General features: G+C 49.2%; 1 protein-coding gene across 1 annotated transcript in view; it reads left to right on the top strand.

The window, feature by feature from the left end:
• Positions 1–1,492: 1,492 nt before the first annotated feature.
• The window catches only part of ATP1A3 (ATPase Na+/K+ transporting subunit alpha 3), a 29,516-nt gene continuing 16,619 nt past the window's right edge, over positions 1,493–14,389 (top strand). The window contains exons 1-7 of the mRNA XM_072607880.1: positions 1,493–1,648; positions 7,617–7,706; positions 8,126–8,185; positions 8,414–8,617; positions 9,455–9,568; positions 9,943–10,077; positions 10,309–10,426. Of these exons, the coding sequence (XP_072463981.1) occupies positions 1,643–1,648; positions 7,617–7,706; positions 8,126–8,185; positions 8,414–8,617; positions 9,455–9,568; positions 9,943–10,077; positions 10,309–10,426 (727 nt within the window). The 5' untranslated portion in view covers positions 1,493–1,642. The remainder of the gene's footprint in view (positions 1,649–7,616; positions 7,707–8,125; positions 8,186–8,413; positions 8,618–9,454; positions 9,569–9,942; positions 10,078–10,308; positions 10,427–14,389) is intronic.

The following is a 14,389-nucleotide window of genomic DNA, read 5'->3' as shown; positions in this document are numbered from 1 at the left end:
CTCTTCATCGGAGGCCTTTAAACATCGGCTGGATGACCACTGGTGGGAATGTGGATTCGATGTTCAGACAAGAGTTATACAAAAATGGTCTTCCAGATCCAAGTTCCAGTTTCTAGATTCTTTGTTCTAAGGACTCTTCCAACTTTCACATTGTATTTGCTAAAAACTTTTCTGACTTTCTGGTTTTATGTTCTAAGGTGCATGTTCTAAGCACCCTCTCAGCTATGACATTCTCTGTTATACCCTAAATTCTGAGATCCTTCCTAGTCCAATGTTCTATCAATGACTGACCTATTCTAGTACCTGCCATCTATGTTCCCCTTAAATAACAAGATTCATGGGAGAGCAACAGACATGGGAGTGGGGTGTAGAGCAGGGATAAGCTCATTTCTGGCTGGAGAGGGGCAGGTAAAGGGCAATACTGCCTGCTCCAAGTGTCAACAACTTATGCTTTGTCCTAGAGTTGTAGAGCCTCAGAAGGCCAGGGACAAAGTCTCATACATTTCTCTTTCTGCCAGGTGCTGAATCAAGGCCCCAGCTGGTAAAGGGCCCTTAGAAAATTTTGCTAGATATTATCATACAAGGGGCTGATTTGTCTCTGTGTAATGTGTCTGTGTCCCTCTAACCCTAATCCTACAAACCTCTTTATCTCTGTCCCTCTCCTTGGTTCTGCCTCCATCTATGCCTGTCTTCTGAGCTCTGACTGTCTCTTCTTGTCCTGTGTAGAGCTCTACATCTCTCTCTTTGTTTTAGTCTCCCACAGTGTCTGTCTTTCTTTTCTCTGTCCTTTCTTCTCTCTGTATTTTTCTCTGTCTCCCTCTGTCTTCTGAGTTTTGCCTGTTTTTTCTTGTTTCTCTGAGTCTCTGTAATTCTCTTTGTCTCTCTCCCTCTCTGTCTAGTCTGGATCTTTGCTACTCTGCTTCTTCTTGTGTCTGTGTCTCTGCATCTGACGATCTCTCTCCCTCGATTTTCCTTTGTGTCCCTGTCTCTTGGTCTCCCTCTGCCTAGTTCCTTCTCCTCTGTATTTATCTCTGTCACGGTCCCTGTGAATCTTTTGATCTTTTGGACCCTGTATCTCTCTATCTTTAGTTGTCTCTTTATCTCTGCACCTCTTGCCGCGGTCTCTGTCTCTGCTTGTCTCTGCCTCGTGTGGGTGGCAGGCCGCGTTCAGTGTCTCCCCGCACTGCAGAGGGTTCCCAGGGCTGCCCCTTGGGCGGGGAAGGGGGGGTGAGGTTGAGGGGGAGAGAGAAGAGGCGGGGGCCGGGGAGCCTGGCATCCCGGGCGCCCGAGGCGGGGGCTCCGCAGCGCTGTCCCCCAGCAGCCCCGCCCCCCCCTGCGGAGGCCGCCACGACAGCTGCAGTGCCAGGGGTGGAGCCCAGGATGCCACTCAAACCTCCGGGTCCTCCGATTGGCCGGCTCCTGCCCCCCCGCGCGCCTGGCCATATGAGGAGGCGGAGGCGGGGGGCGGGCGGCCTCTTCTGCGGACCAGCAGCGGACGCGCGGACCCAGCCCCGAGCCCAGCCCCGCGCCCCGCACCCGGAACCCCAACCCCAGAGCCCGGAGACCTGAGTCCCGAGCCCCTAGTCCCCAGCCCAATTCCCCACCCCCGTTCCCCGGTTCCCGGCCCAGCGAAGCCGCCAGGATGGGGGTAGGTGCCCGGGCCAGAAGGGGGCAGAGGGTGTGTGTTTGATGTATGTGTGTGTGTGTGTGTGTGACTTTGTGGGACTGTGTGCCAATGTTGCGTGTCCATGGGCTGTGATTTAGGACCGTGTGCGATGTCGTGGGTCTGAGGGTGGCGTTGTCTGTCTCATATTGAATTTCACGTTCGAATCTGTGATGTTGCGTGCCTGTGTTTGAGATGTAGGTCTGTGTGACATTGTGCGCCTGTCTGGGACACTGGGTATCTGAGCGTGAGATGTGGGTCTGAATGACATTGTGAGCCTGTGTGATGTCAAGTGTCTCTGGGTGTCATTGACGGTTTGTGTGTGACATTGTGGGGCTGTGTGCCTTGTGAGATGATGTTTGGATCTGTGTGCAGCATTGTGAGATTCGGTGGTGATGACATTGAGGTACCTGTGTGTCTCGGTGTTTTTGTGAGTCTCGGTGAGATCGTGTGCATGTGAGCCGGTGTCTTTGATATCCATGGCTGGGATTGCGGATGTGTACGTCTGAGTGACCTTGTGTGCATCTGTGCGAAATCCCCCTCTTTAACTGCAGAGTCGGGGAGTTAAGAGGGAGGATCAGAAATGACCTCTCTCTCCCCTTTGCGGCCTGGTCCAGCAGAATGGGGGGCTCCGCAGTGCGCCGCCGCTGTTAGGTGTATGTGTGTCTGTGGGTGTCCTTTCGTGCCTGAACTGCCCAGCCCCGGGGGACACGACAGGAAGGGGGAGCTCTGGGTCCCTGGAGGGGAGGGGAGGGAGAGGAGCAAGATCAGCATCTGTGCCCAAGAACGCTTGAGCTGCGTGTCCCCGTGCCCTTGTCTGTGTGTCCTTGCCTCTGTCTGCGGGTCTCTCCACCAGATGCTGTCGCTTCGGTTTCCTGACCCCTTCCGCAGACCCGGATCCCATTTTGTCTGATCCTCCGCTCAGGGGACTTTGGGGAAAATGGCCTTCAAGAGAAAGGGATGGGGACTGGGACAAAGATGGAGGATGGGGGTGGAGATGGGGATGGAGCATGGGAATAGGGTTTGGGATTCGCATGAGGATAAAGATGGGGGATGGGGATGGAATTACAAATGGAGGATGAGGGAGAATGGGTTGGGGACAGGGATGGCAACACGATTCAATGAAAGGAGTCTAGCCTTGGCGTTAGGAGGAAAATGCCAGGGTTCAAATCTGGGCTCTGCCACTATGTGTCTCTAGATTGGGCATTTCACTTCTGTGGGCCTCAGTTTCCCCATCTGTAATATTTAATACCTGTATGACCTAGCTCAGGGTTGTTGTGCAGAAAGCATTCTGTGCACCCTAAAGGGCTATGTAAATATTAGTTGGGAATGTGGACCAATTTGGAGGAAGGGAATGGGAGTCAAGATGAAAGCTGGGGGTGGATGACACTATGAGAAACACAGAGAAACAGAGAGAGGCAGGAAAGCTAAGCTTGATTGGGGACAGGAGAATAATAAATTTAGAACTGGAAGGGACCTTAGAGGTCATTTAGTCCAGTTCTTCAATTTACAGATGAGAAAACTGGGCCCGCAGAGGTGAAGGGACTGGCCCAAGGTCACAAGACTTGTAGGTGACAGAGCTGGGTCCATTTGTCATCATATTCAGTCTTTTCCCAATAAAGATGGAAGATGGGAATAGGAATGAGGGTGGAATAAAGATGGAGGAGGAATGAGCTTTGAGATTGGGGTGGGGAGAAAAATAAAAATAGGGGGTGAACATGGGTTTAGGCAGGGATTAGGGGAAGGGAATGAGAGCTTTGGAATTCCAGGTAAGTTGGATTGGGGAGTTCTAATGCCTTAGGACAAAGGGAAGGAAATGGTGGGAGGATGACTGAAGGAAGGGTGGCAATATGGGGAGATGGGGAGAATGGTTAAGAAATGAAATTGATTACGGGATTTAAAGAAAGATAAAAATGGGAGTGGGGAGTAGAAGACAGACTAGAGAGAAAATCCCAAAGGTACTTGGGGGAGGGGCCCAGAGACAGACATTGGAGAAGACATTGAGACAAAGAGGTGTGATTCTGAGGTGTCTACAAATAGAAGAAGAGAGATAGAAATGTGAGACTCAGAGAGGCTTGGTCTGAGAGAGACTTGCTACAGAGAGACAAAGATAGAGACACAAGTAGGTAAAGCTGAAAAGAGACAGAGATGGATGAAATGAGATTAAAACATAATGGAAAACAGTGACTGATGAGAACATGGGATATAGACTGAAAGAAGAAGACAGATAATTACAAAAGAGGTCTAGGGAGTGAGAGAGAAAAATCTAGGGATATGAAGCTGAAAGGAGAGAGAGACAGACAGATACAGACAAAGACAGAGGGATGGGGGAGAGGGGGAAAGGGGGGAGAGAGAGACCAGACAGAGACAGACAGAGAGACATACAGAGACAGAGGCAGAGACACAGAGACAGACAGAATGACAGGCAGAGATAAAACACGAGGAAAGAGATGCAGAGTGGTTTTGAAACAAGGTATCAGGAGGTGGGGGTGGAGTCACAATGGGAAAGAGACTGGGTAGCAGAGAAGGAAGAAACTAAGTGCTAAAGAAAGACACACAGGCAAATCAAGGATAGAGGGTAGGGGAAGGGACAGAGAGAGCAGACTTCACCCCCACCCAACACATACCTCAATTCCTCACAGTCTCCCTTATTTTGTTCCTTAGTCTACCTCTCCCTTTTCTGTCTTGCTTTTCTGTCCAGCAGACTCTCCAGTGTGTTCTTACACAATCTCCCCGTGTCTCTGAGTCCTTGTTGTTCTCTCACCCTAGGACAGTGTCCTTTTTCTCCAGCTCTGTGTCCTTGTGTCTTAATAGCTCCCGCTCCCCCTCCCCCACTCCGCATTGCTCTGCAGTCCCCATCTTTCTGCACCTATCAGCTTGCTTCTTTCTTGTCTCTCCATCTCTCTCACCATCTGTCTATCAGTCTCTCTGCCTCCAGAGTTGCATTTCTGCAAGGAGAAGGGAAAGATCGAAGGACAAAAGTTAGGAGATTAAGGAAGGGAAAAGGAAAGCTGAAGGTCAAAGAGAGTGGAAAGGAGGAGTTAGCAAAAGACAGATAGAATGGACTCAGGGACAGATACAGAGACAGGAAAAACTAAAGAGACAGCAATACAGTCAAGTAGACACACACACACACACACACACACACAGACACTGAGGAAGGAGCTGTATAGCTGGGCATCCCCTGGGCTGTCCTTTGCCGTATTCCTCCTCTCTTCCCCTCCTCCCCCTTCTTAGTCTCTCCTTATGCCCTGCTGTTTCTCCATCTGTGTCTTTTCCTCAGCCTGAATAGGCCTCCCGTCTCCCTCCAACCTTGTCTTCAGGGCCCCTTGTTCAAGGAGACTTCCCAGATGTCCTTATCTCCTAGCCTCCTTTACTTCTGGGATCCTGGTACTTGGACTCAATGCACTCCAACATGTGCTCCCAGGTTTAAGGGAGGTGGGGGCATTAATGAAACACTGGAATTCAAGGTCTGTCTTCCATCCCCCATCATTCATCCCCTTGTCTTTTCCTCTAGAGGGCTTTCTCCGATTCTTTCTCTTCACCTTTCTGTCTCTCCATCTCTCTTGTGCTTTTCTCTTTATTTCTGCCTTTCAGTATTTCTGACTTCACCTCTCACAGTCACTCAGCATCTGAGTTCCTCTCTGCCCACGTCTCTCTGTCTTTCCGTTTTTCAGATATTTACCCTTCCATGTGTCACTGTCTCTCTCTGTGTATATTGTAGGGACCCTGAGTCCTTGGATTTCATTAACATCCAGCTTCAGTGCCCCGACTCTCCTAGGGCACAGCATTGCTGCAGGGCTGGCCAGTGTCCAGGCCTCCCCTCCTGCTAGTCCTCTTCGTCCTCTTCCCTGCACCCAGATGGCTGGCTTCTCCCCCCCATTTTTCTTTCTCTGTCTCTCAATGAGTCTCCATTTTCCTGTAAATCACTCCATAAAAGTGAACATATTACATCTCTACCTCTTTTTTCCTGGGTTGTCTCTGTTTCCATTTTCCTGTCTCTCTGTGTGTTTCTGCCTCCCTATTTCTCCTTATGTCTCTCTGACTCTTGCTACTTCTATCTCTGTTTTCCCTTCCACTTCTTTCTATTGCTACCTCACCCTTCTCTGTCTTTTCCCTTTTTTCCATTATCTCTGTCTCCATCTCTTTCTTTCCCTGCATCCTTCTTATTGTATATGTCTCTCCTGGTTCTATGACTTTCAATGGTCATTTGTATCTCTGCCTTTTTTTGTTCCTTCTTTTCCCCTTTGTTTCCCTGGCTATGTCTTTCTGTCTCCCTATATTTCTACTTGCCTTTCTCTGTTTCTCTGCCCCTCCCTTTCTTCCCATGTTTCTGCCACTTTTTGTTGGTCTATCTCCTTACTTCCCTTTTCTGTATCCTTCCTTGTCATTTTGTTTCTCATACAATGTCAGAATCTATCTAGTTCAACCACTGGCCCCATTTCACAAATGAGGATATTGAGGCACAAAGCAGGACTGGGAAGTACCCCTGGTCAGTCAGCTGTCCCCTTCATCCCAGCACCCAAGGGCCTGAAGAGGGTTAGGTGTATGTGTGTGTGGTGTGGTAGTGAGGGAAGATTGCTTTCCCTCTCTCCATTTCTCTCTGCAAGGTCACCAAGGCATTAGCATCCCTGAAGCTGATGAACTGACCTGAGAAGGACTGGGCTGGGCTGGATTCCTCTGAGCTTAGGGATCCTGTCCAGCTGGAGAGAAGATAGGATCTGCCCCTCCCCCTTTTATCTTCCCCTATCCTCCCCCCATTTTACTTCTGCCTATTTCTCTTTGTTTTTTCTCTCTGTGACCACCTATCTCTCTTTCTCCTTATGTCTCTTGTCTCTCAGTCTCTCAGGTTAGCTTTTCATATACGCTTCAAGGAGGAGGAGGACTGGAGCTGAGGAGGGAGGGGGAATGTTAAATGAAAAGATCCTTGAGGACCAACAGATGATGAAACAGAGGCCCAGAGACAAGGATGGGACAATGTGCCCAGCAGTGTTGGTCTGGGAGAGAAAGGGAGGACAGGCATATATGGGTGTACCAGCTAGAGGTAGAGACACAGAGCAAGAGCGGGAGAGACAGACAGAGACTTAGTGAAAGAGACAAAGAGTCAGAAAGAGACACAGAAAAGGAACAATACACAGTGAGGCAGACAGAAAAGCACAGACAGAGAAAAAGAGTGGAAAAGAAGCAGAAAGTGAGACAGAGAGAGATGGAGGCACAGACAGAGAAAAAAGAGAGCAAAAGAGATACACAGAGAGAGAAAAGGGCAGAGGGAGACAAAGAGAGGAAAAACAGGTAAAGAAACAGACATATACACATACATGAGAGCCACAGAGTGGAGAGAGAGAGAGAGAGAGAGAGAGAGAGAGAGAGAGAGAGAGAGAGAGAGAGAGAGATACAGAGAGAGATACAGACAGAGAGAGAGAGACAGAGAGAGAGATACAGAGAGAGATACAGACAGAGAGAGAGACAGAGAGAGAGACAGAGAGAGGGAGAGAGAGGGAGAGAGAGGGGGAGAGAGAGAGAGAGAGAGAGAGAGAGAGAGACAGAGACAGAGACAGAGACAGAGAGAGATACAGAGAGACATCCAGAAGGAAGGAGACACAGAGAGACCAGGAGAAGAGACATAGAGGTACAGGGACACACAGTGGGAAAGACCTAAAGACAGAGGGAGACAGAAAGAGTCGGAAAGAAAGACTGAGAGAAAGAAAGTCAAGTAGAGTGGGACAGAAACAGCACACACACACACACACACACACACACACACACACACACACACTCACATACACTGGGAGGAGAGACCATCTGAGGGACACTGAGATAAGACCTGCTCGGGAGGGCTAGAGCTGAGGCCTGCGGGGGCGAGGCACGCGGCGCTGTGGGGGCGTCCCTCCCTGTCACCTCCTCTCGCCCGCAGCGCGGCCATTCTGACAGCTATCGTGTCGCCACCTCGCAGGACAAGAAAGATGACAAGGGCTCGCCCAAGAAGGGTAAGGCGAGCAAGGAACGCCGGGACCTGGACGACCTCAAGAAGGAGGTGGCCATGGTAAGCCCAGATCTGTGCTGCCAGATCCTCTGAGCCCAGCCCCCTTTCCTCCCGGGCCCACCCCTTCTCAAGTGTCCCCCGTTGTCGGCATAGTGCTGGGGGGTCAGAAGACCTGGAGCCGCCCCGAACTGAACTACATGACCTTGGGCAAGTCTCGTTCCCTCCCTGGGCCTCATTTTCCTCACTTGTAAAACGAAAAGCACGGAATCAAAGGTTTCTAAAGTTCCTTACAGTTCTAAATCCTGAAGCTCTGATTCCCTTGCCTTCCCTGCCCTTTCGGAGGCTCCGCCCTACCCGGGGTCCTCCCAGGTCGCCCCTTTAGCCTCCAGCCCTCCTCCACCCCGCCCTCTTGCTCCCCGGGCCTTGCCCTCTTGGGCCAATTAGGCCTGACTGGAACTTTCCCTTCTCTTGTCGCTTAGACAGAGCACAAGATGTCAGTGGAAGAGGTCTGTCGGAAATACAACACAGATTGTGTGCAGGTAAGCCTGGGATGTCCGGAGTCCTTGGACTGCTTGGAGAAGAAAGGCAGATGCCTGGGGATGGTGGGAATGGTGAGGGCTAGGGCAGGGGGCTGAAGCTCGAGATCCCTGAATGGGTGGAGTGTTTGGAGATCTGGACCCTGGGGCCTTGAAGGTCTGGGCCCAGGCGCTGGGGCCCCAGGGGTCCTTGAAGTCAGGGTTGGTCTGTTTGAGATCCGTGTCCTCTAGGGTCTGACCCACAGCAAAGCACAGGAGATACTGGCCCGAGACGGCCCCAACGCCCTCACGCCTCCCCCCACCACCCCAGAATGGGTCAAGTTCTGCCGACAGCTCTTCGGAGGCTTCTCTATCCTGCTGTGGATAGGGGCTATTCTATGCTTCTTAGCCTACGGAATCCAGGCAGGCACTGAGGATGACCCTGCAGGAGACAATGTGAGTGCAGGGCAGCTGGAACATCTGTATGGGGTGCCAGAGACACACACACTAGGGACCAACATGGGACATGGGAGATGGATGCATAGGGAATGTGGGCTATGTGGGAGACTCATACAAGAGAGACACACAAAAGGGCATGGAACATGCCTGTATATGTGACTCACCCATGGCCCATGTGGAATGCAGAGATGTCCCTGTGGGAGATATGTAATACACTTAAGAGAATACATTGAACTTGGGGCATGGGGCACATATCGGGAGTGAAGGACATGCTTAATCAGGAGACACCCAGGATATGTGGAGCACATGAACACATGGGATGCAGATATGCATGTGTGTGGTACATCCTTATGTACATGCATGCACAGGAGATAGGTCATGGGCTTATGAGTATAAGATAGCTAAACAGTGGATTTGGAGTCGGAAGAGTTCAAACCTCAGCCCTAGTTCTCAGAAACTGTATGATAACAGGTCAATCATTTATATTATCTAGGCTTTGGTTTCCTCATCTTTAAAAGGAAGGGTTGGAAGAGGGAACCTCTAGATCCTTTCCCATTCTAAATGTTATGATCAGGACCCCACACATGTGGGATGTGACATGCTTGGGACACACAGGAGGCATGGAGTGCTCATTCACATAGCATATGAATGTAAATGGGACACTGGATGGTCAAAGGACAAACAGACAATGTGCATACATTCCTATGTGGGGATATAGCATGGGATGCACCAAGGATATAGTTCATGCAGAATGACTATGGGGCAAACACAGAACATGGGTCCACATGTGAAATGGGACATCTCTGTGACCTGTGGGTGGTTTCCTTCCCTTAGCTATATCTGGGCATCGTCTTGGCTGCTGTGGTTATCATCACCGGCTGTTTCTCCTACTACCAGGAGGCTAAGAGTTCAAAAATCATGGAATCCTTCAAGAACATGGTCCCCCAGGTCAGGGGTCACTGAGGCTGGGGCAGGCATAAAGCATAGGGAGGTTGGGCCTGGTTGAATTGGGGCAGGGGCTCTGATCTTGGTTATAGATAGTGCTTTTGGTGGTTGAGGCTTAAAGCACTAGCTGAAGAATAGAAGGGAAACTCTGTAATAGCTAAAGCTAAAAACTGAGGCTGATTAGAGATAGGCAAACCTGGAAGTTGTGGCTAGAGGTGGAAGTGAAGCTTAGAGGACAAGGAAAGGCTCTCGTATGGAGGTTGGGGGACTCCCAGAGGGAGATGCATCTAGTATGAGGCCATAGGCTAGGGGAGGATCAGATATGAAAGGGTTTTGACTTCTTCCTACCTGCCCCCACCCCTCCATGCCTCTTGCAGCAAGCCTTGGTGATCCGAGAGGGAGAGAAGATGCAGGTGAATGCAGAAGAAGTGGTAGTTGGTGACCTCATTGAGATCAAGGGTGGGGACCGAGTCCCAGCTGACCTTAGGATTATCTCAGCTCATGGCTGCAAGGTGAGCCAAAGTCCCCATCCCCAGCCTTAGGAAAAGCCTCTTTTCCCCCCTCCTCAAATGTCCCAGACCCTAGTCCATCAGGGACTTGGGCTCCCTGGCATGTGAGGGTCCTAGGGACCAGGCATCCCTGCCCTCAGGACTACCTACCTCTTCAGGGATAGCTTGCCTTCCTCCTACACCAATATTCCTAGCATGCTGATCCCTCCTCATTTACCACACTTTTCTCTCCAGGTGGATAACTCCTCTCTGACTGGCGAGTCTGAACCCCAGACACGATCCCCAGACTGTACACATGACAACCCCTTGGAGACCAGGAACATCACCTTCTTTTCCACCAATTGTGTGGAAGGTGGGAACTTCTCAGGGGAAACTGAGGCATGGATTAATAAGGGGCGGAAAGGGAGGCAAATGGGACTGGCGTAGGTTGAGTATCCTATTCTACTCACCATACCTTTCCTGAGCCCTCATCCTACCATCAAACCTCCATTCTCATGACTGATTCCCCCATGCTTTCTGGAACCCAAATTCCCCCAATAAGCCCTCATTACTCTCATTTAGCCCCTGTCCCCATAACGAGCTCCGCGTCCTTCTAACTAAGCTTTCATCCAATACATTGAGCCCCATCCCACACACTGAGCCTTAAGTCCTTCGCTGAGCTCATAATCCTCACTAAGCCACCAGCCCCAACTGAACCCCTGTTCTACTTACTGTGTCCCCAAGCCCTTACTGATGTGCCAGCCTATCACTGAGCCCCACTCTTATGCTTTTGCCATACTCATCCCATCTCTAACACCCAATTCCCCTTACTGAGCCCAGAATCCTCACTGAATTCTCATCTCCTTTACTGAGAATCTATCACCTCACTGAAATTTACAGAACCCTCAATCCCTGTCTGAGCCCCTAGTCCCCTCACTTAATCCCTCATCCACTCCCACCATACCTATTATTCCTTTACTGGTGCCTCATTGGCCTCCTTAAATTCTCTTTACCCTTTCTGAGTTCTCAATCCCTTCCCTGAGACCCCATCCCCCTCACCAACAACCTTACACTTTTTCTTGGTTCCCCATTTTAATCAAACTCCCATCTTCCTCACTGAGCCATCTCTTTGATCAATGATAATAACAGTAATAACTCTCATTTATATATCACTTTATATATATGACTTTATTTAATTCTTACAACAATCTGGTGAAGTAGGTGCTATTATTATGCCCATTTAATGGATAAGGAAACTGAGCTTTAGAGATATTAAATAACTTCTTCAGATTCAGGGTCATGCAACTAGTAAGTGCCCATGGTGGAATTTGAACCCAAGTCTTCCAGCACCCCAACCACTACTTCATGATGCCCTACCCTAAGTGAGACCTCATGTTCCTCACTGAGCCTCCTCACTTCCTCTCCACTTTATTGAACCTCCTTGTTCCCCTTCTCAGTTCCCAGCCCACCACCAAGTCTCTATTCCTTTACTAAGACATAACTCAGTGCCCTTCTTGGGGTTCTTCTTGAACCTCCACCCTCTTTATTCCAGTGTTTCACATTTTTCTCCTCCATCCATTAACTGCAAATTCATCTGACAGAATTATTTACTTGGAGCCCTCATCTGCTCACCAATTCTCCACACCCTATACAGAGCCCCAAACGACTCTCCACCCCTTTACTGAGCTCCATGTTTCTTTACTAAGTTCTCATCCTCCTCTTTCTCATTGCACTCTCGTTTCCCCACCAAGTCACCACCTTCAATATTTCTTTATCATTACCATTTGTCCTATCACTGATATCTTTGCCCCCTCCTTGAGCATCCCATCCTTGCATTAAGTTTCTTTACTCCTAAGTCTCCCATTCTTTGGATGAGTTTCCCGTCCCATCACTGTCCACCCCTTCCTTTAATACCACATGCCTTCAAGGACTCCTGATCTCCAGCCCCCTCACTGAATCTCATCTTCCTCATTGAGGTTCCTGTATCTGTTACTGATCTCTGTTACTGATCAACCATTCTCCTTACTGAGCCTTCTAACTGAAGACTGAGCCCTCATCACTGTTACTAAGGCCTCACTTGCTTTAGTGAGCCTCCAATGTCTTCCCTGAACTCTAATCCTCATTACTAAACCCGTCTCTCATAGTTTGTTATATACTTCACTTCCTGAGTCTTAACTCCTTCTCTGAGCTTCCATTCTTTCAGTGGGTCTCACCCTCCTTTGCTACAAAACTCTCCAATGATCTCCCAGTCTTGCCCCTATCTATTGCTTCTCTCACTGATTCCTTATGGTGATCACTGAGCCCTAATCCCCATAGTTCATCCCCTCTCCCACTCACCTAACTACCATTCCCTCAGTGAATTCTCTTATTGAATTTTCATCTTCTCATATTATAAACCCCTTACATGAGCCCCTTTCTCTACTAATCCATCACCTCACTGATCCCCACAACAATCACTGAGCTCCTATCCCCTCACTGAGTCCCCATTCCCCTACTAATCCCACATTCTCCTCACCAATTCCCTCATCACCACCCCTGAACCTCTATGCCTCACTTAATCTCCATACTCCTCAATGAGCCCCTATTTTCTCATTGAACCCCCATTCTTTCCACAAATCTACCATTTCACTTACTGACCCCTGTATCCACCACTGAACCCCACTGCCTCATCCCTCACACATCGCTATATGAATATCCATATCCTCCAACTCAGTCCTATCTCACCCAGTGAGTCCTCATTCCTCCACTAATCCTCCATTTCCCTTTCACTGATCCCCTATTACCATTACTGAACCCCTATCCTCTTCACTTGACCTCCATTCTCATCACTGAACCCCCATCCATCTCTATTAATTCTAATCTCCGCCACTGAATCCCCATCAGTCTCACTGCGCCTCCATTCCCCCAATAATCTCTCATTCACCTGAGCCCCTATGTCGCCTTACTGATTCTTCATGTTTATCACTGAGTTCCTTTCCTCCTTGCTTAACTTCTATCCCCCTCATTGGACTCCTATTTCTTCCACTGAGTCCCCATTACCCTACAAATCCACAATTTCCCTTACCTAACCCCTACCCTCCAAAAGTCTCCCATCTCCTTTACTGATTCTCTGTCTCCTCCACCGAACCTTCATTTTCCTCACTTCTCTCCCATTATTACCATTGAGACCCTATCCTTGTCATTTTGCCTCATTGAGCTCTCATATACTTCACTGAACTTGACTGAGTTGATATCACATCCCCTGATCCCCCACTTCCCCAATAATCCCTTACCCTCTAATAGCTTCCATGTCCCATCACTGAACCCTATTACCATCACTGAATCCCTTTTTCTCTCACTTATGTGAATTTCTCCTGTCTCCATTGAGCCCCCATTTTCCCAATATTTCTCCATCTCCCTTAGTGAGTCTCTGATTTCCACTGAACCCCCATTTCCCAACAGATCCCTTATTTATCTCTATCCCCATCACCAAGCTCCCACCACCTCACTTATCCTCTATCCTTATCACTGAACTCCCACCACTTCAGTGAGCTCTCATCCCCTCACTGAGTCCCCATAACTCTCCCTGAGCCCTCATTTCCACAATTGGGTTTCCATCCCCCCCATTAATCCATTTTCCTTATTGTCATTACAGCCCCCATGTTCCTCATTGAACTGTAGCTCTTTCACTTGACCACTTTCAACCACCCACTAAGCACCCAGGAACTCTTCTCCCCATCCCTGAATTCCTGTTTCATTCATTAAACCCCACGTTTACCTCAGTGAGCTCCCCAGTGCTGCCTGAACCCCATCCTATCACAAATGAGCCCTCTATCAGGTTGATAAACCCTCATCCCCCTCACTGAGCCTCTCCCACTCCCTCTAAGCCCCTATGCCCCTACTTCCCCCTTTTTGAACTTAGCAACTTGACCTTTGACTGAACCCATAGTCTGACACTGTACCCTTATCTTCCTTTGGTCTCCAACCTTCCTCATGCCTTCTTAAAGTCCTCATACCTTTACCAAGTCCCCATTCCTCTCACTTACCCCCCCCCATCCCATTCATTGAATCCTAATACCTTTAGAACTTCATAACTCTCACTGAGCCTGAATCTCCTTCACTTCCTGCTACAGCCTCATCTCCCACACTGATTTCCCAGCTTCCACTTATTAAGCTTTCATCCTATTCACTGAAGTCATAGGAACAAGGGATCATAGATGATGAAAAGATCTCAGGAGTTAAGATCCAAGAGATCCAAGTCTCATTTTGCCAGTGAGGAGACTGAGCCCAAGAAGGTGAAGTTACATTTGCAAGGTCACACATTTAGTAAGTGTTAGAGTTGGAATTTGAACTCAGG

The sequence above is a fragment of the Notamacropus eugenii genome, chromosome 5, assembly GCF_028372415.1.
Source record: "Notamacropus eugenii isolate mMacEug1 chromosome 5, mMacEug1.pri_v2, whole genome shotgun sequence".
In the NCBI taxonomy this organism is placed as follows: domain Eukaryota; kingdom Metazoa; phylum Chordata; class Mammalia; order Diprotodontia; family Macropodidae; genus Notamacropus; species Notamacropus eugenii.
Note: the sequence above shows the minus strand (reverse complement) of the source record. Positions and strands in the feature narration are given on the sequence as shown.